A 14757-nucleotide genomic window follows, 5' to 3' on the forward strand; every position below is an offset into this window, starting at 1 on the left:
TCAGATAAAATCTTTTAACTCAATTTTCACCCACTTCCATTCTTTATTTAGTTGAAATTTTGTATACGTGTATTTTCGATGACAATACATTTTTAAAATGGGTAAACTTTTAAGTCTGGGAGCTTATAGGTTGCCTATAAAAATTGATAGAAAGTGTAACTAAGAATATTTTTAAACATGTATCGAAACCCATGATCGAATTCGAGTGATTGAAAACGCTAAAAGTTTGTCGTGGGTAGTTCGTCTCGTACTATATATCTGGCCGTCCCATGTGATTTGGTCGAACCCACTATAATGGTTATGATTTTAAAACCTTTATAGTATTCTTAAGGTAGAAAGAGTTTTCAAAAAAAATAATGTCATCCACTTTTATGAGAACTCCACTTGCAGATGCCCATAAAATTACCAGAAGACAGTCGCCAAAATTTTCCCAGCATTAACTGACGTTTTGAACCTTGCGTTGATAAAGATTCCGAATACTTCCATTTTATTGATTCCTCCTCAGTTTCAGGTTGGAAATGAAAAACCCATATTTTATTTCCAGTGACGATAGAACTCAAAAATTCTTCTTCCTCTTCCACATAACGGCACATGTTCTGAAGCTCATTCGCAGGCGAATTTGATCTCAAGAAAGCTGCCTGGGGGCTCGCTGGCTGGAGACGTGCGACATGACACGGAGCCTTGTAACTGTCAAAGCATTTACATAAAATTTTCAGTTTCCCGAACCTTGTTAAACACACGGAACATTTCTCAGTGGGTTTTTTTTTTTTTTTTTTTTTTAAATATATTAAAATATGCGTATTATACTCTGTAATACTACTAAACTAGAGCCTTATACCCCATTCGTACCAGCGGCCAGATGGCCGAGCGGTCAAGGTTAGCAGCCTACCGCCCTGGGGACCTGGGATCGAATCCGGAAGGGTCGAGAAATCCCCAGGAATTTTTCGGGGGTGATCCGTCCGGATATGTCGGTCTCCGTCCCTCACCACCCGGCCGCCCCATTGTGGGTCTGGCCGAACCCATAATGGGCTTGCTATAAGAGGCCCTCTTAGTGCCCCAGTGGGCACTAAGAGGGCCTCTTATAGCAAAAAAAAAAATAATAATAAAAAACCCATGCGTATCGAGCATTTCAATCTAGATTGTGAGCAAGGTCAGGGAGTATGTCTTGGTGCGATCTCTCTCGACCGAAACGGTTTAATCGAGGTTTAATCGCGATCGATTCAAGAGAGTTCTTGATCCAGTCATAAGAGAGATCCCAGAATGTCACGCGCGCGAGATATTACAAGATGGCTGTCGAACATGGCTGGCTGGTGTCGGGCTATGGACAGCAAAAGAAAAAGTAGAATGTATCTTGAGATGATGACACTTGTGTATTTCCAGAAGCGCCATTTTGCGGTAAAGATTACCCCTGCCAAAAAAAAAGGTCGACAGCCCTAAAATATTATCGTTACCTGCCCTTCACCCATGGCTCGTTACGTTCCAAGTACGCCACTGATTGTTAGATATACAGATATACGGTTGCAAGAAAAGGTATTGTATTTATCTCTATTCAAAACTTCCATTTCATTTGTCGGTGATTGTCAGGGAAAAATTTTCTGCTAGCGAACCCCTTGTTAAATATTTCGAATATCACCACTGCCCATAAGAGTGGTTCACTTATTCTAATTAAAAAAAAGAGAGAGAAACTACCACATGGCCTTTGTCCTATGATAAAAAATGTATAGAGCGTGAGTCTGCTAGTGTTATTCTTCTATCATGTCACACTAGATGACGTTATTACAACCAGCATTCTTAATAGAAACCGCCAAATTCAAAACTCCACCACTCAACGAGATTAAAAACTAAAAATAAGAATATTACGTAAGACGAGATCATTACCCCTTACCTCTGAGTAAGAAATCCTTGACCCTTACCTACCCCAAAATACCTTACGTAATTTATGGACGGCCCCTAATTGTTCTTACTGTTATTTCAGCCGTAACACATTAAACGAAATTTATTGATTGATTTGTCAATGCAAGACACCAGCACATAAACATTACATGAACGGCTACGATTTCGTCCATTGCGGAGATTTGATTCTCAATGAGGACCAACCAGCCTAAGTGAGGGATATAAAAAGACAACCACCCGTGTTACCATAAAAAATTATAAGTCTGAAAATATCTTTAAAAATTATGTACATAAGTATTTCATTCTTAAGAAATTAATACTTTGGTGTATCAAAAATTAACTTTCCCTAAACTTTTTTAGGAAGATGATGCAGGAAATTATCAACGGGTTCGGGCGAACCTGTGCGAACCCGCCGAATATCACAACTGCTTATGGGTGTATAACACTAAGAATACGTAAACCAAAATACATGATACAAAGTAAACATAAAATTAGTATTCGGCTTTTAGTGAAAACTAAAATGTAAAACTAGAAATTAGAAATTATAGTCTTTTCTTCCATATATTTTGAACATAATTGTAAAAATTATCAAACAGCGGCTTCTGAACAAGCATGTCGAGTGGACATGCTTGATAGATCATATGGTCGACGGTGTCTAGGTTTTCTGTAGAGCAATAGCAAGAGTGAGTTTCTGCCCGGTTATACATCGCGAAGTAGCTTCTAAAATTACCATGCTCAGTAAGAAGTTGAGCAGTAGCAAACGTTAAATCTCTAAATGGTGATGAGAATATGCTGTTAAGTCACGCGAGTGCATGGCCAACGAAAGGACAGGAAATACGAATAAAACAAAACTTTATTTTTAATTTTATAGAAAAAAAACAATTATTAACAAAACACTTTTCTCCTTCTCGCGTGATGATAGGCAGAATTCTTTTACGACTCCAACTCGGGACCTCGCACACGTGTAGACGAAGAAGGAGTAGACAGAAAAAAAAACACGTGGTTCACACAAAAGAAGCGCGACTCAATGATAGCGAGTTACAAAGAAATTTTAACCGAAAGATTATAAACTAAGACTAAAACTAACTTACAAACTATAGAGAGGAGAAAGAAGGACACTTGTGCCGTTTAGGGGGTACGGCTGTTTGAGAGGTTTTCTTCCAAAAAAAGTAATCAAATCTTCACTAATTTCACTCGAATATTGCCAAAACACGTATAATTTGTTGGAAATGATCGATATAAAATATGCTACGAACAAAAAATTGTCGGAATACTTATCGAATGTACCCCGTTCGAAGACGTCATTGCTTATGCTTGTTGACGCTATTCCGTCACGTGACTACTCATCTCTGATGTGTTTTCTGAGAACTTATTCTTTTTGCGAAGAATTCGCTGAACTTTGGAGACATCATTAATAGAAATATTAAAACATCATTCCATTCTAAATATGGATTAAAATCATATAATAACATATGATAATGTGATATATAATAATTCTGCTCTGTTTTAAATGGTCTAATCTCTTTCATGTCTTAAACAAAATTGAATTATATTTATTTACATCAAGACATTAGACATCTTATGTTGCATCTGATATATATATTATGATGATAAATACTAATCATGATAGAATTATTGTCGTTAGCCAGCGGTTTTACCTTTGCTGCTTCATATAGTCAATAATAATAATAAGTCGTTTCTAATAACAAAAAAAATTTAATAGTATATTATGATCTATCACGTGATGTCTCCAAAGTTCAGCGAATTCTTCGCAAAAAGAATAAGTTCTCAGGAAACACATCAGAGATGAGTAGTCACGTGATGGAATAGCTACGACAACTGTCACGTGACACTCTTCGTACGCGTCCCGTCCGATGTGACGCTCCGCGACGAAAACAAGCTTAAGCAATGGCGTCTTCGAACGGGGTACATTCGATAAGTATTCCGACAATTTTTTGTTCGTAGCATATTTTATATCGATCATTTCCAACTAATTATACATGTTTTGGCAATATTCGAGTGAAATTAGTGTAGATTTGATTAATTTTATGGAAGAAAACCTCTCAAACAGCCGTACCCCCTAAACAGCACAAGTGCCGGATAATGATACGTCCTCGAGATCTTCGGGTCGGGGAATTATGTTTAAGACACTGGCTACTATCTTTCTTCTTTTCCAGTCGTATCTCTGCTCCGCTGAACGAGCCGTTCCGATTTTCTCTCACCGTCTGCTCCGTCTCAGCTCCACACCAAGAATGACCGTTACTCCGTTCATGTGCCTCGGGGTCTTTTCACTCCTTTGTCTTTTCCCTTACTTCCTGGAAAATGACTGCCCCACCCGCAAGGAAAGTGAAAATCGAAAGATCGAGAAATAAGGGAAATAAAGAACAAAGAATTGAGGGATTAATGTTATGCTTATGACTATCGCGTATATACAAAATTATGACGTACCGTCACAATGCAACCAACACTAAAGCTTAGTTCACACTGAGCGAATAGCGAAAAGCGATTTTTATTCGCTTGGCGAAATTGACTTATACAACCAAAAGCGAAAAGCGATTGCGAATTTTAAGGAACCAATCATTTGCGAGAGAAAACGTCATTTCGAAAAACAAAATGGTCGCTTCCGACATTCTGTCGTTAACCACGTTTGTTTATTTATTGAGAAAGAATGATACGTCAAAAAAAAAACGATGCTGGGTGAGAGGAATATTAAACATCCGTAATTACAACATTTACTCTATTGCGTAAGAAGTTTCTGTAGCCATCTTGAAAACAACAAGAACCACGTGACAACTAGCGGGAATACGATTGGTGGCAAAAATTTTTTCGCTAGCGAAAAAGCTCGACGGTTCCGAACTTCGAAGCGATTGCGAAATGGTAAAATTCGCCGGAAACGACGTCATGTCTGACGTGTTATTCGCTCTGTTTTTCGCTTTTGCCAGCGAATCGCGTTCAGTGTGAACTAAGCTTTGCTCGTCAGACTAGTTTGACGTAGCGGAAATAGAGTATTCACGTGATCTTGGGTGGTGAGGTGTTTCGTGTTTCGTCATTATAAATAATAATTTCACTTAATTTTATATTCTTTCATAATTATTTCAAATGGTTTTTCTTAATAGATTGATTGAAATATTTTTTATATAATAAACTGAATTTATAATTTATATAATCTATTACTGTGTTGATATTTTCGAAATAATAAAACATTCAAGTTATTCAAACATCAAATTAGCTATATAATTCAGATAATTATGCTTTATTGTTATTTTTCAAAAATGTAAGCACATTTCTTTTTAAAAATATATTTTATTTGCCGGTTTTTCGTAATACGTTTAAATAATTTAAAGTATTTGCGATAGATGGCGATTCATTATTATTATACAAAAATTCTTATACGAAATATAATGACTGTTTCAAACGAAAGATGGCGCTGCGTATCTTTGGAACTTAAAAACATATAATTACAGTATATGAAATTATTATTTTCGTGGAACACACAGTTTTATGTGAAATGTTTACATTTCACATAAAACTGTGTGTTCCACGAAAATAATAATTTATTAATTAAAATATTAATTAAGTTTTTATTAATTAAGTTTTATTAATTAAAATACTTTTTTAATATTTATTATTATTTTTTCTCAATATATATATATATATATATATATATATAATTGTTTAAATCTAAAACTATATCTATTTTAACTGTTCGGTTGATATAAATACTTTATTTATTTAATTCAAACTACGTAAAAATATGAAAATTTATATTTTAGAAAATACAAGGGAAGCGGCGCTTCCACCGCTTCCAATGACGGCACACCACTGCTTTGAGGGTCCCGAGAAGTCCGGATTAATCTGGTCCGGTCGAGTGGAGGAGGTGAGAGAGAGATTGTCGATAAGACGGCGGCGATATTCGAATGAATGACACCATTTAACAAGAAAAACACACATTTATTAAGATAACGCTAAGGTTTGGGACAGTCGGCCGGATGGCCGAGCGGTCAAGGTGGCTGCCCACCGCTCTGGGGGACCCGGGATCGAATCCGAACGGGTCGAATAATCCCCAGGAATTTTTCGGGGGGTGGTCCGTTCGGATATGTCGGGCCCCGTCCCTCACCACCCGGTCGCCCCATTGTGGGCCTGGCCGAACCCATAATGGGCTTTCTAAAAGAGGCCCTCTTAGTGCCCACAGGGCGGAAAGAGTTTAAAAAAAAAAAAAAAAAAAAAAAAAAAAAAAAAAGGTTTGGGACAAAGTTTAACATTGTTGTTTATGCCTTCCTTTTTGCCCAAAAGCCCTCTTTTATGGTTGTTTTCTTTAGAATTAAAGAATGCAAATATTTTCTTAGCTTTTAGGCAAAAATAATAAATACGAAATGTAAATTGCATGGTAATTTTAGCCACAGAAAATAATCGACAAATATAAATTTCGATTAATTAAGTATTTAACTTATAAATACTTTCTCACAATGCCGCCCCGGACAATTGTCCGGGTTGTCCGCCTCTAGAGCGGGGCCCAGGTCTCAAAGAATGTTTCAGTAATACAAGCATTACAGCTAGTTCTGTAAAAAAGTAGTATTATTTCGCGATCCATTAAAATTTTAAAGCGACCAGTAGTTTGAGAAACGCTGTTTTAGACTACATAAATAAGGGAATTATATACTGGTGAATTAGTAGTATTTCAATAAACAAAAACACGAAAAACTAGAATCTGATTTTTCTTGTAATTTAATAATAAATGTTATAAATGCATCATAATGAATAGATTTACTCGTCATAAAATCTGCACAATTTTAGGCGGCATATTTGCCATCCTTTTTTCAAAAATAGATGTGAAAGTCATAGATTCTTGCTCCCAATCCGTAGATTTATGTTGTCAAAGCAACAATATTGCAAACGTGAGCGAAAATCTAACAATCCAGTGAAGAGCAAGCAAGAACTGCAGTTTGCTAATTTTACAAATATTTGGAAAAGATTATACATTTTACAGTTAAGCATTTTGTGGATATGGGGTAGACACAAAGGACAGTTTACAGCATCGTAGAAAGACTGGAAACGTACCACTGTTGCTGATGTTCTGGTAATGAGTAAAAAACGATGAAAATGACAGATAGCAAACAACGAGGCGGTCGGTAAAGTTTAACATTGACTAAAATAAGTTGAAAAGAATTTCAAACATATTAGTCGAGCAAGATGTTGTTCTTTGGAAGCGAAAGTAAGCTCCAAAATATACGAACGAAACCAATTCAAATTGCAAAGGCTCTGCTGCTGAAAATGTGTGAAAATATCTGATTTGTATATATATTAATTATGCAATCAGTAAATAATATTTTTAAAATTCAATAAAAAAAAATAATCAATAGTAAAACAAATTAAGATGCTGTTCATTAAAATAATTCAAAACAAATTAATAAAAGTAAAAAACAGAAGGTAACGCTTAATTAAATTCAATGTCGAAGAGATACTCGTATAACGTTCTGTGAGCGCCGAGAATAGAATTTTGACGTTTCGTAAGTCGTAAAATCTTTGACATTTTCAGTTTTCAGATTTTTCTGATAAGTCTACATTCAAAGTCCATTTTCGAACCCATTGTTGTGTTTCATTTTACCGTAATAAACCTAAATATATTCACAGACTCACGACAGTTATTCACTCAGCCTAAGGCAATTATTGTATTAGATCTTTAATCTTAATCTTGACGTCACAAGAAGGTGTCTTCTTTGCTACGAAAAGTTCTATTAATAGTGACATCGTTGAATATATCGCACTCAGACACTGTAAATGGATATTTAAAAACTGTTATTTATAAATTATATGTACAGTATAACAAAATATTCTGTCATAACTTACTCGAATAAAGAAGTTCTTCTTAATATAGAAGAATCCTCCGACGTCTATTCCAAATGGAGTTTTACCGAATCTTTTCATAAATTCCAGCATCTTTTGAAAGAAATAAAATTGTTTATTAATTAATATACTAAATATATAAACCAATGGAAATGACTGGAATTTATTTCAATTACCTTCAGTTTAGTTTCTAATGGCAGTTCAGCAGAACACAATTTATCGATTTCAATGAACTTGTCATACAACTTGAAAAATTAAAATTAATTTCGTAAATAAACAAGAATTGTGTAATTGGTATATAAAGCTCTTATACACTATATCGCAATTAATGTAAAAATTCTATTGTAAATGCAAGTCAAATGTACATTTCCCAATAAATCAGAACGTTTTACTAATTTAGTTATCACGTATTTTTTCTTAAAAAATTGTTATCGAATATTCGGAATGGAAACCACGGTGCTCACCAAGTTTAATGCTTTATTACAAGAGAAATGATTAAATTTACAAATGTAAGTAAAATACCATTTCAATCATTATCTCCAGCCTTTCATATCGCAATATGTTCAATGTATTTGCCCCGATTTCAATGAACTTTGCATTCAACAGCAAATTATGGCCCGTGCCAAACCTACAGTGGCAAAAATATGTGACGGGAATACTTGTTTTTTCTAATGCAGTTATTGAGTGTGTGTTTGAGGTAGGAAAGAAGAATACAAACAGGAATATTTCTCCTCTTAAAATATGGATGTTATTGCCTAGCATAAATAATTTTTCTAATTTATATTTATAATTATATGCGAACATCTATCAAAAAAAATGTGATAAAATTTTAATGGCAAACTGGTGGAATGCATCTTGAACTTTCAGATGCAAATATATATATGTATATTTTAACTTTCAAGAATTTTTTGAGCGCGCTTAGGTCTGTGTATTTAACACATTGTTAACATTTTCTTTTATTCAACAGAATTGAACACTCATTCACCGATTACGATGCAAAGCGTTTTATATTTTCAGTCCTTCATCATTTTAACAAACTCTTACCATAGAATAAAATATTAATTTATTGGTTATAAATATGTTATAACTACCATTAAAAACTCATATAAACGAAAGTTTCAATTTTATTTTTCAAAAGAGTTTTTAAATTTAGTTAATAAGACAAGATAGAATTAAGTTTTAACTTACCAAAGATGAGAACCGAGATAATTGGAAAGTTAGAACTATAAATGAAACAACGAAAGTCGTTAACAGAATAGAAGCTGCAGTACGCATTACATCATCAAGTTCAAAGAAAAACACAGCGCAGAAGATGAAACTTGTCTCATACAGTCCGAAACAATATACGGCTGGAATATATGCTTCACAAACTAAGTTTATTTCTTGTATGTAAGTCCATAAATCCCAATGAGTTTCGATCAAAGTTTCGACTTTGGTCTTTAGAAAAATGTCATCTTTTCTCAATTTATCGACTACATTAGATAAATACATGAATCTTTTCGAGAGCATGACCGCAGTTGCACCTATAACAAGTATACAGCAATCTAATTGTCCAATTACATAAATGCAAAATAATGTGATATTTAGGTTACAAAATGCCTGCTCAAACTGTGAATTAGTTATTTCTTTTAAAGTAGGATAAAGAAACAAGTCAATTACAGTAATAACTGTAATTATTGAAAAAAATAAATTTGTAAGACCAGCAATAAAAAATATCTGAATAACATCTGTCATTTCTTCCTCTCCTTCATATCCACTGTTATTTCTAGGAAAATAAAGTCTCTTCCTTTTAAACAAACTGAATTGAAAAACTGTAAAAATACTCAATTGTAAATAAAATAAATTTTATGAGTATTTGATTCTTAGGGAACATTCGGATCCATCCTACACACACCAAATTGTCTGTTATCCCTTGAGTAGTAAGTACTAAATTAGTCCACAGAAATATCTCGATAGCAGTTTGGTACAAAGGATATAACTTCGACAGATATTTCCATTTTTCTTCAGACTTTTCGCAATTGCAATACATCATTTTAATACCAAATATCTCTAATGTTACAAGGATTGGTCGTAGAAAACACACAAAGCACAAACTGCGCTTCGGGTAACCTAGATACATGTTTTTCTTTTAGTATGGATGGACGTAATGTAACTGTGACGAATTTTGAATCTGGATTCAGTTATAGTTCCGCGGTTCTATTGCAAAATATTTCGTTAAGGAAACAAGTAGAAGATATTACGCAAACAATTGATTTCTCTGTTATGTTGCAGCCATGTAAAAGGAACTGCATTAGTGATCTTCATTATGGGTAAATTTATTACTCAGATACATTAGATCCTTTTATGATATTGATATTGTAGCTTTAATGTTTTAATACTAACGACTACTAATTGAATTTCGTTACGTGACTGCAATATCAAATTGAAATCGATCGTTTGCATAATATCCTTTTTAAAAAACATCACTTTGTTTTATGGAAAGCTGTATTTGGTTTATTTTAGGGCTGGCAATATCGCTTTATAGTCTAACGGGATTCGGGTGAATTTCAATAAGTGTGCCCAATGTACAGTATTTAGTTCAGACATTATTTTGGGGAAGAAGTTTTTTGGGTATATCCCCTCTGTATTGTCTAGTATTCAACAGTGTCCGTGCAGAAAAAACAAAATAATTTTAGATGAAATTTCATTAAAAACAAAACAAATATATTATATTTAAGAACAATTAACTGTAACTCACAAAAAAAATTTCACTTAATTGAATTACTAAGGACTTTTATTGCACTAAATAATAAAGTAGATCAATTAAGCAAGTATTAGAATAACATGCACTTACAAACTACAGTCATTTAACACAAAAAAATACAACTTCTTACAAATTAGAAAAACAATACACTATATAGTGTAGAGTGTTGCCTTCTCTTTTATGTTATCTATTTGTTAATGTTTGTTTTGAGTTTTCCCGATTCTCGTTTTGTTTATCACCCGAGCGCAGATTTTTAAAAAAAATTTTGTAGTTTTTCCCAGAGTTATAGGTATATAGCCACCAATTTTAAATTTTCTTGTAGCATGACCAATAGTGCTAATCAGTTCTACTGTTCTAGTTTCCTCTCAAACAGTTTATTCAGCTAGCAAAAAAAAAAAAAAAAAAAAAAAAATTCCATATTAAAGAAATGGCGGAACCGTATCTATCGTAAGTTGGGTTTTTATTTTTTTATTTTTTTCAATTTCTCAAACTAAGGTACAAGGGTGTAAATTCTCTTTTAGAATTATTAATCCCCGTTAATCGAGTGGATAGGTTCTCGCGAAATATGTAATGTCTGCGCTAAGTCTTAATCTTTATTATCACTCACTTTACTCTGTCTTTGCTACGATGGGGACTAACGTACATGTGCAATCTTAAATGAAGCATATAGTTTGGCAACTAATGTGATTTTCAATTAAATTTTTTAAATTTTAGTTGTATAATATTCATTTATATATTTTATTTAATATGTTTTCAGTTTAGAGTATTATTAAATTGAAATTTCTATTTTATTACAGAAAGTTTTAAAATATAACGGTTAGGGAAATTTCTCTTTGTCCTTTTAAACACAAAGGGATTTAAACGGTTAAGCTTAGTTCACACTGAGCGAATGGCGAAAAGCGAAAAGCGATTTTTATTCGCTTGGCGAAATTGACTTATACAACCAAAAGCGAAAAGCGATTGCGAATTTTAAGGAACCAATCATTTGCGAGAGAAAACGTCATTTCGAAAAACAAAATGGTCGCTTCCGACATTCCGTCGTTAACCACGTTTGTTTATTTATTGAGAAAGAATGATACGTCAAAAAAAAAAAAAACGATGCTGGGTGAGAGGAATATTAAACATCCGTAATTACACATTTACTCTATTGCGTAGGAAGTTTCTGTAGCCATCTTGAAAACAACAAGAACCACGTGACAACTAGCGGGAATACGATTGGTGCAAATTTTCGCAGCGAAAAATTTTTGCCACCAATCGTATTCCCGCTAGTTGTCACGTGGTTCTTGTTGTTTTCAAGATGGCTACAGAAACTTCCTACAGCAATATAAATTTAAAAAATATATGGAAGTGTTAAGCCCTAATCCCGTCCCTCTACCCCGTGGGGAGTAATTCAGTAAAAATGTATGTTATATTTATTTGCAATTTAAGTCACATAATATCAAGAAAAAAATTATTTTACTGAATTTTAGCGTTTATTTAAATGAAGCGAATCAAAATGATAAAACTTAAATTTTGGTGAAATTTTAAATCAATTTTTTAAAAAATAATAAAAATTAAATGATTTTGATTTCTGCTCATGAAAATTTTCGTGAAATAATTATATTTCAGGCCATTACAGATTGCACATATTGGATGCATCTTGTACAGCTGTAAAAATAAATTAATTTTAGTAAAATCTACAAGAAAAAAAAATAATGAAAGTAGTAAATATTGATAAAATTACTTTCTAAAAGAAACTCAATAATGTTTATCCCAAAATAGATTTCAATCCCTTGGCACTGAAAGATAATTATATTTACTCAAAACGCAAAAAAATTTAATACAGATAAACACAGTAATTGCTTATTTTTCCATATTACTTACGATTAAAATAGTAACTAATGCAATGATTCCGGGTATTTTCCAAAATGCACTAAAGTCACTCTCTCTTACAGTATTATATTGCTTCTGTTTTGGATGAACAATTTTCAGATCTTCGGGCTTTAATTTTTGCTTCATTTTTGCAATATTTTCTTCCAAAATACATAATAATCTATAGATCCATTCCTTAATAATAATCCAGGTTATTTGGCTCCACTGGCAAATGATACTCGAAGCTACGTGCATCCATTCGATGAAATATTCTTGTGCAATGAATGCGTTTACTTGCAAATGGAAGAGAAATGTGCAGAAAAAATATTTTGTATTATCTAAAATACAGCTCAAGTTTTCTGCAAGCTTAATATAGAGTGGTGCGAAATAACTCTTCATGCAAGTAGAGATGCTCAGGATGGATCTTTTAATATTTTCAAACATATCTAGAAACGTTAATTATTATAATTTAAGATTTATATTTAATAATTTACAATGTTTTAAAGCAAATGTTTAATTCAAAACTCTGTAAAATTAATTTAGATAATATGAAGAGTAGACATTTAAAGTCTAACCATTAAAATCATAACATGGAAGCTTTCGACTTTTGCATGAGAAGTAAAATCGTCCTTTTTCTGTTTTCTTGCCTATATAATAATAATAATAATAATATAATTATCGTTATTATAATTAATGTTTATGAATTAGTATTGTATTAATAATCATTTGAAATATAATATATATATATAAATCACCTGGGGCATCTCTTGAAAATAAACTCAATGCCACAGCACAGAATGAGAAAAAAATCAACAGAAGAAAAATCTTTTTCATTAACTTCATTCTCTACATAAAAATAAATATAAAATATTTATCAAATTAAAAAAAAAAACTTATATATGAATATATACGACTGGATGGTGATGCTGTTAAGGCGTCAGCCTACCGCCCTGGGGCAGCCGGGATTGAATCGGAGCCAGCAACATCCAGGAATGTTTCGTGGGTGATCAAATTCCTGATAATTTGACTCTCGTACCTTACCGCCCGCTGCTCCCATTGTGGGCCTGACTGAACAAGCCAGACTGAATGGGTAGGGAATTTTTTTCGAACCCATTGCCGGTTCGGTCAAGTCCACAGTAGGGCGTTTTATTGCCCATAGGCCGAAAAGAGTTTTTAAAAATACGTAAATATAGTGTTTAAAAGTCCAAGAAAAAATATTTTTGAATAAGTTTTATAATAATTTGAACAATTACGCTAACTTATATAGGGTAGCCTAAAGGTCAGTTAACAGTGAATATACATCGAAAACTGAGTTTAGAAACATGCGCTTTTCTTTTACAAAATCGGTGAAAACAGTTTAAACGCAATTGTTTTTATTTTTTTAGTTAATTTAGTTAATTGCAACCCTGCAATATTAAAAATTAATTAACGAGTTTCCTTAGAAACGAATATAGCAGAAAACAATTCAATGATTTATATTCATTCCGGTATTGGTGAAAATATTAGAAACTTTATTCTTTAACTCTCTTTTGATCCTGGTAATGATAAAATATTCATAGTCGCCATTATTTTTTTCTTTATTGAAATGTATGGATTTAAGTAAGCACCAAAGCAAGCATTGTATTAAGGCAAGATTTTAATGCACAATATATTAGCTTACATCTATCTCAAAGACATCTCGTCTCACCTTGACGCCTACCCTAATAAACCCATAGTACAACACTATACATCAAAGTTCACACAACCACGCCTTCATTGATTAGCTCTTTGCTTGCTTTGGCAATTTCTTGTTTCTATCAAATCCTCCCACGACACTAACTCTACAAAGTCCAGATATTAATTCCCATGAAATTTCTTCGACTATTAGATCGAAACACCCTCAAAACTACGTTAGTTTAACCCGTTTATATCGAATTTATCATAAATCCGGCTTATAAACTATAATCTTTAGACGAAAAATTGAACAAATTCGTATTATTTTGGCTCAACTTAACCTATTATTATCCCAAATTTATTGTAAATTAATGCACGTTCTATGGAAGTAATTAAGTCGAATTTTTTCTTACCTTTTATAGCTAAAACAACGAGATTCGCCTTCAATAGAACCGGAATTTATTGTTATAATCAACACTAATATATTTTTATTGTAAGAAAAGAATTAAAGAAACTTATTATCATTCATTGTTACAATAACAAAGAATACAAACAGACTTAATTAAGTTAATGTACAGTTGATGAATTATGTATAAGCGCTGCTTAAATATGATTATCAATTTTATTTCTGCGTAAATGTTTAATAAATATATCATAATTAACCGTATTTTAATAATTAAAAGCAATATTTCACTGCTAGCAGTTGAAAGTTAAAATCTTAAACTTTAACTGTCAACGTTTCAATTTGCTTTTGTTTGAGGTAAAATGAAAAA

General features: G+C 32.7%; 1 protein-coding gene across 1 annotated transcript; it reads right to left on the reverse strand.

Annotated features, from left to right (window-relative positions):
- Positions 1-11915: 11915 nt before the first annotated feature.
- Positions 11916-13343, reverse strand: LOC136979980 (uncharacterized). The gene is made up of 6 exons (XM_067276004.1): positions 13278-13343; positions 13087-13177; positions 12907-12978; positions 12344-12777; positions 12204-12258; positions 11916-12127 (listed from the first exon to the last, which is right to left on the reverse strand). The coding sequence occupies exons 2-6, from the start codon at positions 13172-13174 to the stop codon at positions 12093-12095; spliced, it is 684 nt and encodes a 227-aa protein (XP_067132105.1). The 5' UTR covers positions 13175-13177; positions 13278-13343; the 3' UTR covers positions 11916-12092.
- Positions 13344-14757: the final 1414 nt, after the last annotated feature.

This window comes from Centruroides vittatus, unplaced genomic scaffold (genome assembly GCF_030686945.1).
Source record: "Centruroides vittatus isolate TY-2023 unplaced genomic scaffold, ASM3068694v2 contig_658, whole genome shotgun sequence".
NCBI lineage: Eukaryota > Metazoa > Arthropoda > Arachnida > Scorpiones > Buthidae > Centruroides > Centruroides vittatus.

Coding starts and splice junctions, on each gene's coding strand:
- LOC136979980 (XM_067276004.1), bottom strand. CDS start 13,174: ATGAAGTTAATGAAAAAGATTTTTCTTCTGTTGATTTTTTTCTCATTC. Junction 12,259..12,343: donor CATTAGTTACTATTTTAATC/GTAAGTAATATG, acceptor ATTATCTTTCAG/TGCCAAGGGATTGAAATCTA. Junction 12,128..12,203: donor TATTGAGTTTCTTTTAGAAA/GTAATTTTATCA, acceptor TTATTTTTACAG/CTGTACAAGATGCATCCAAT.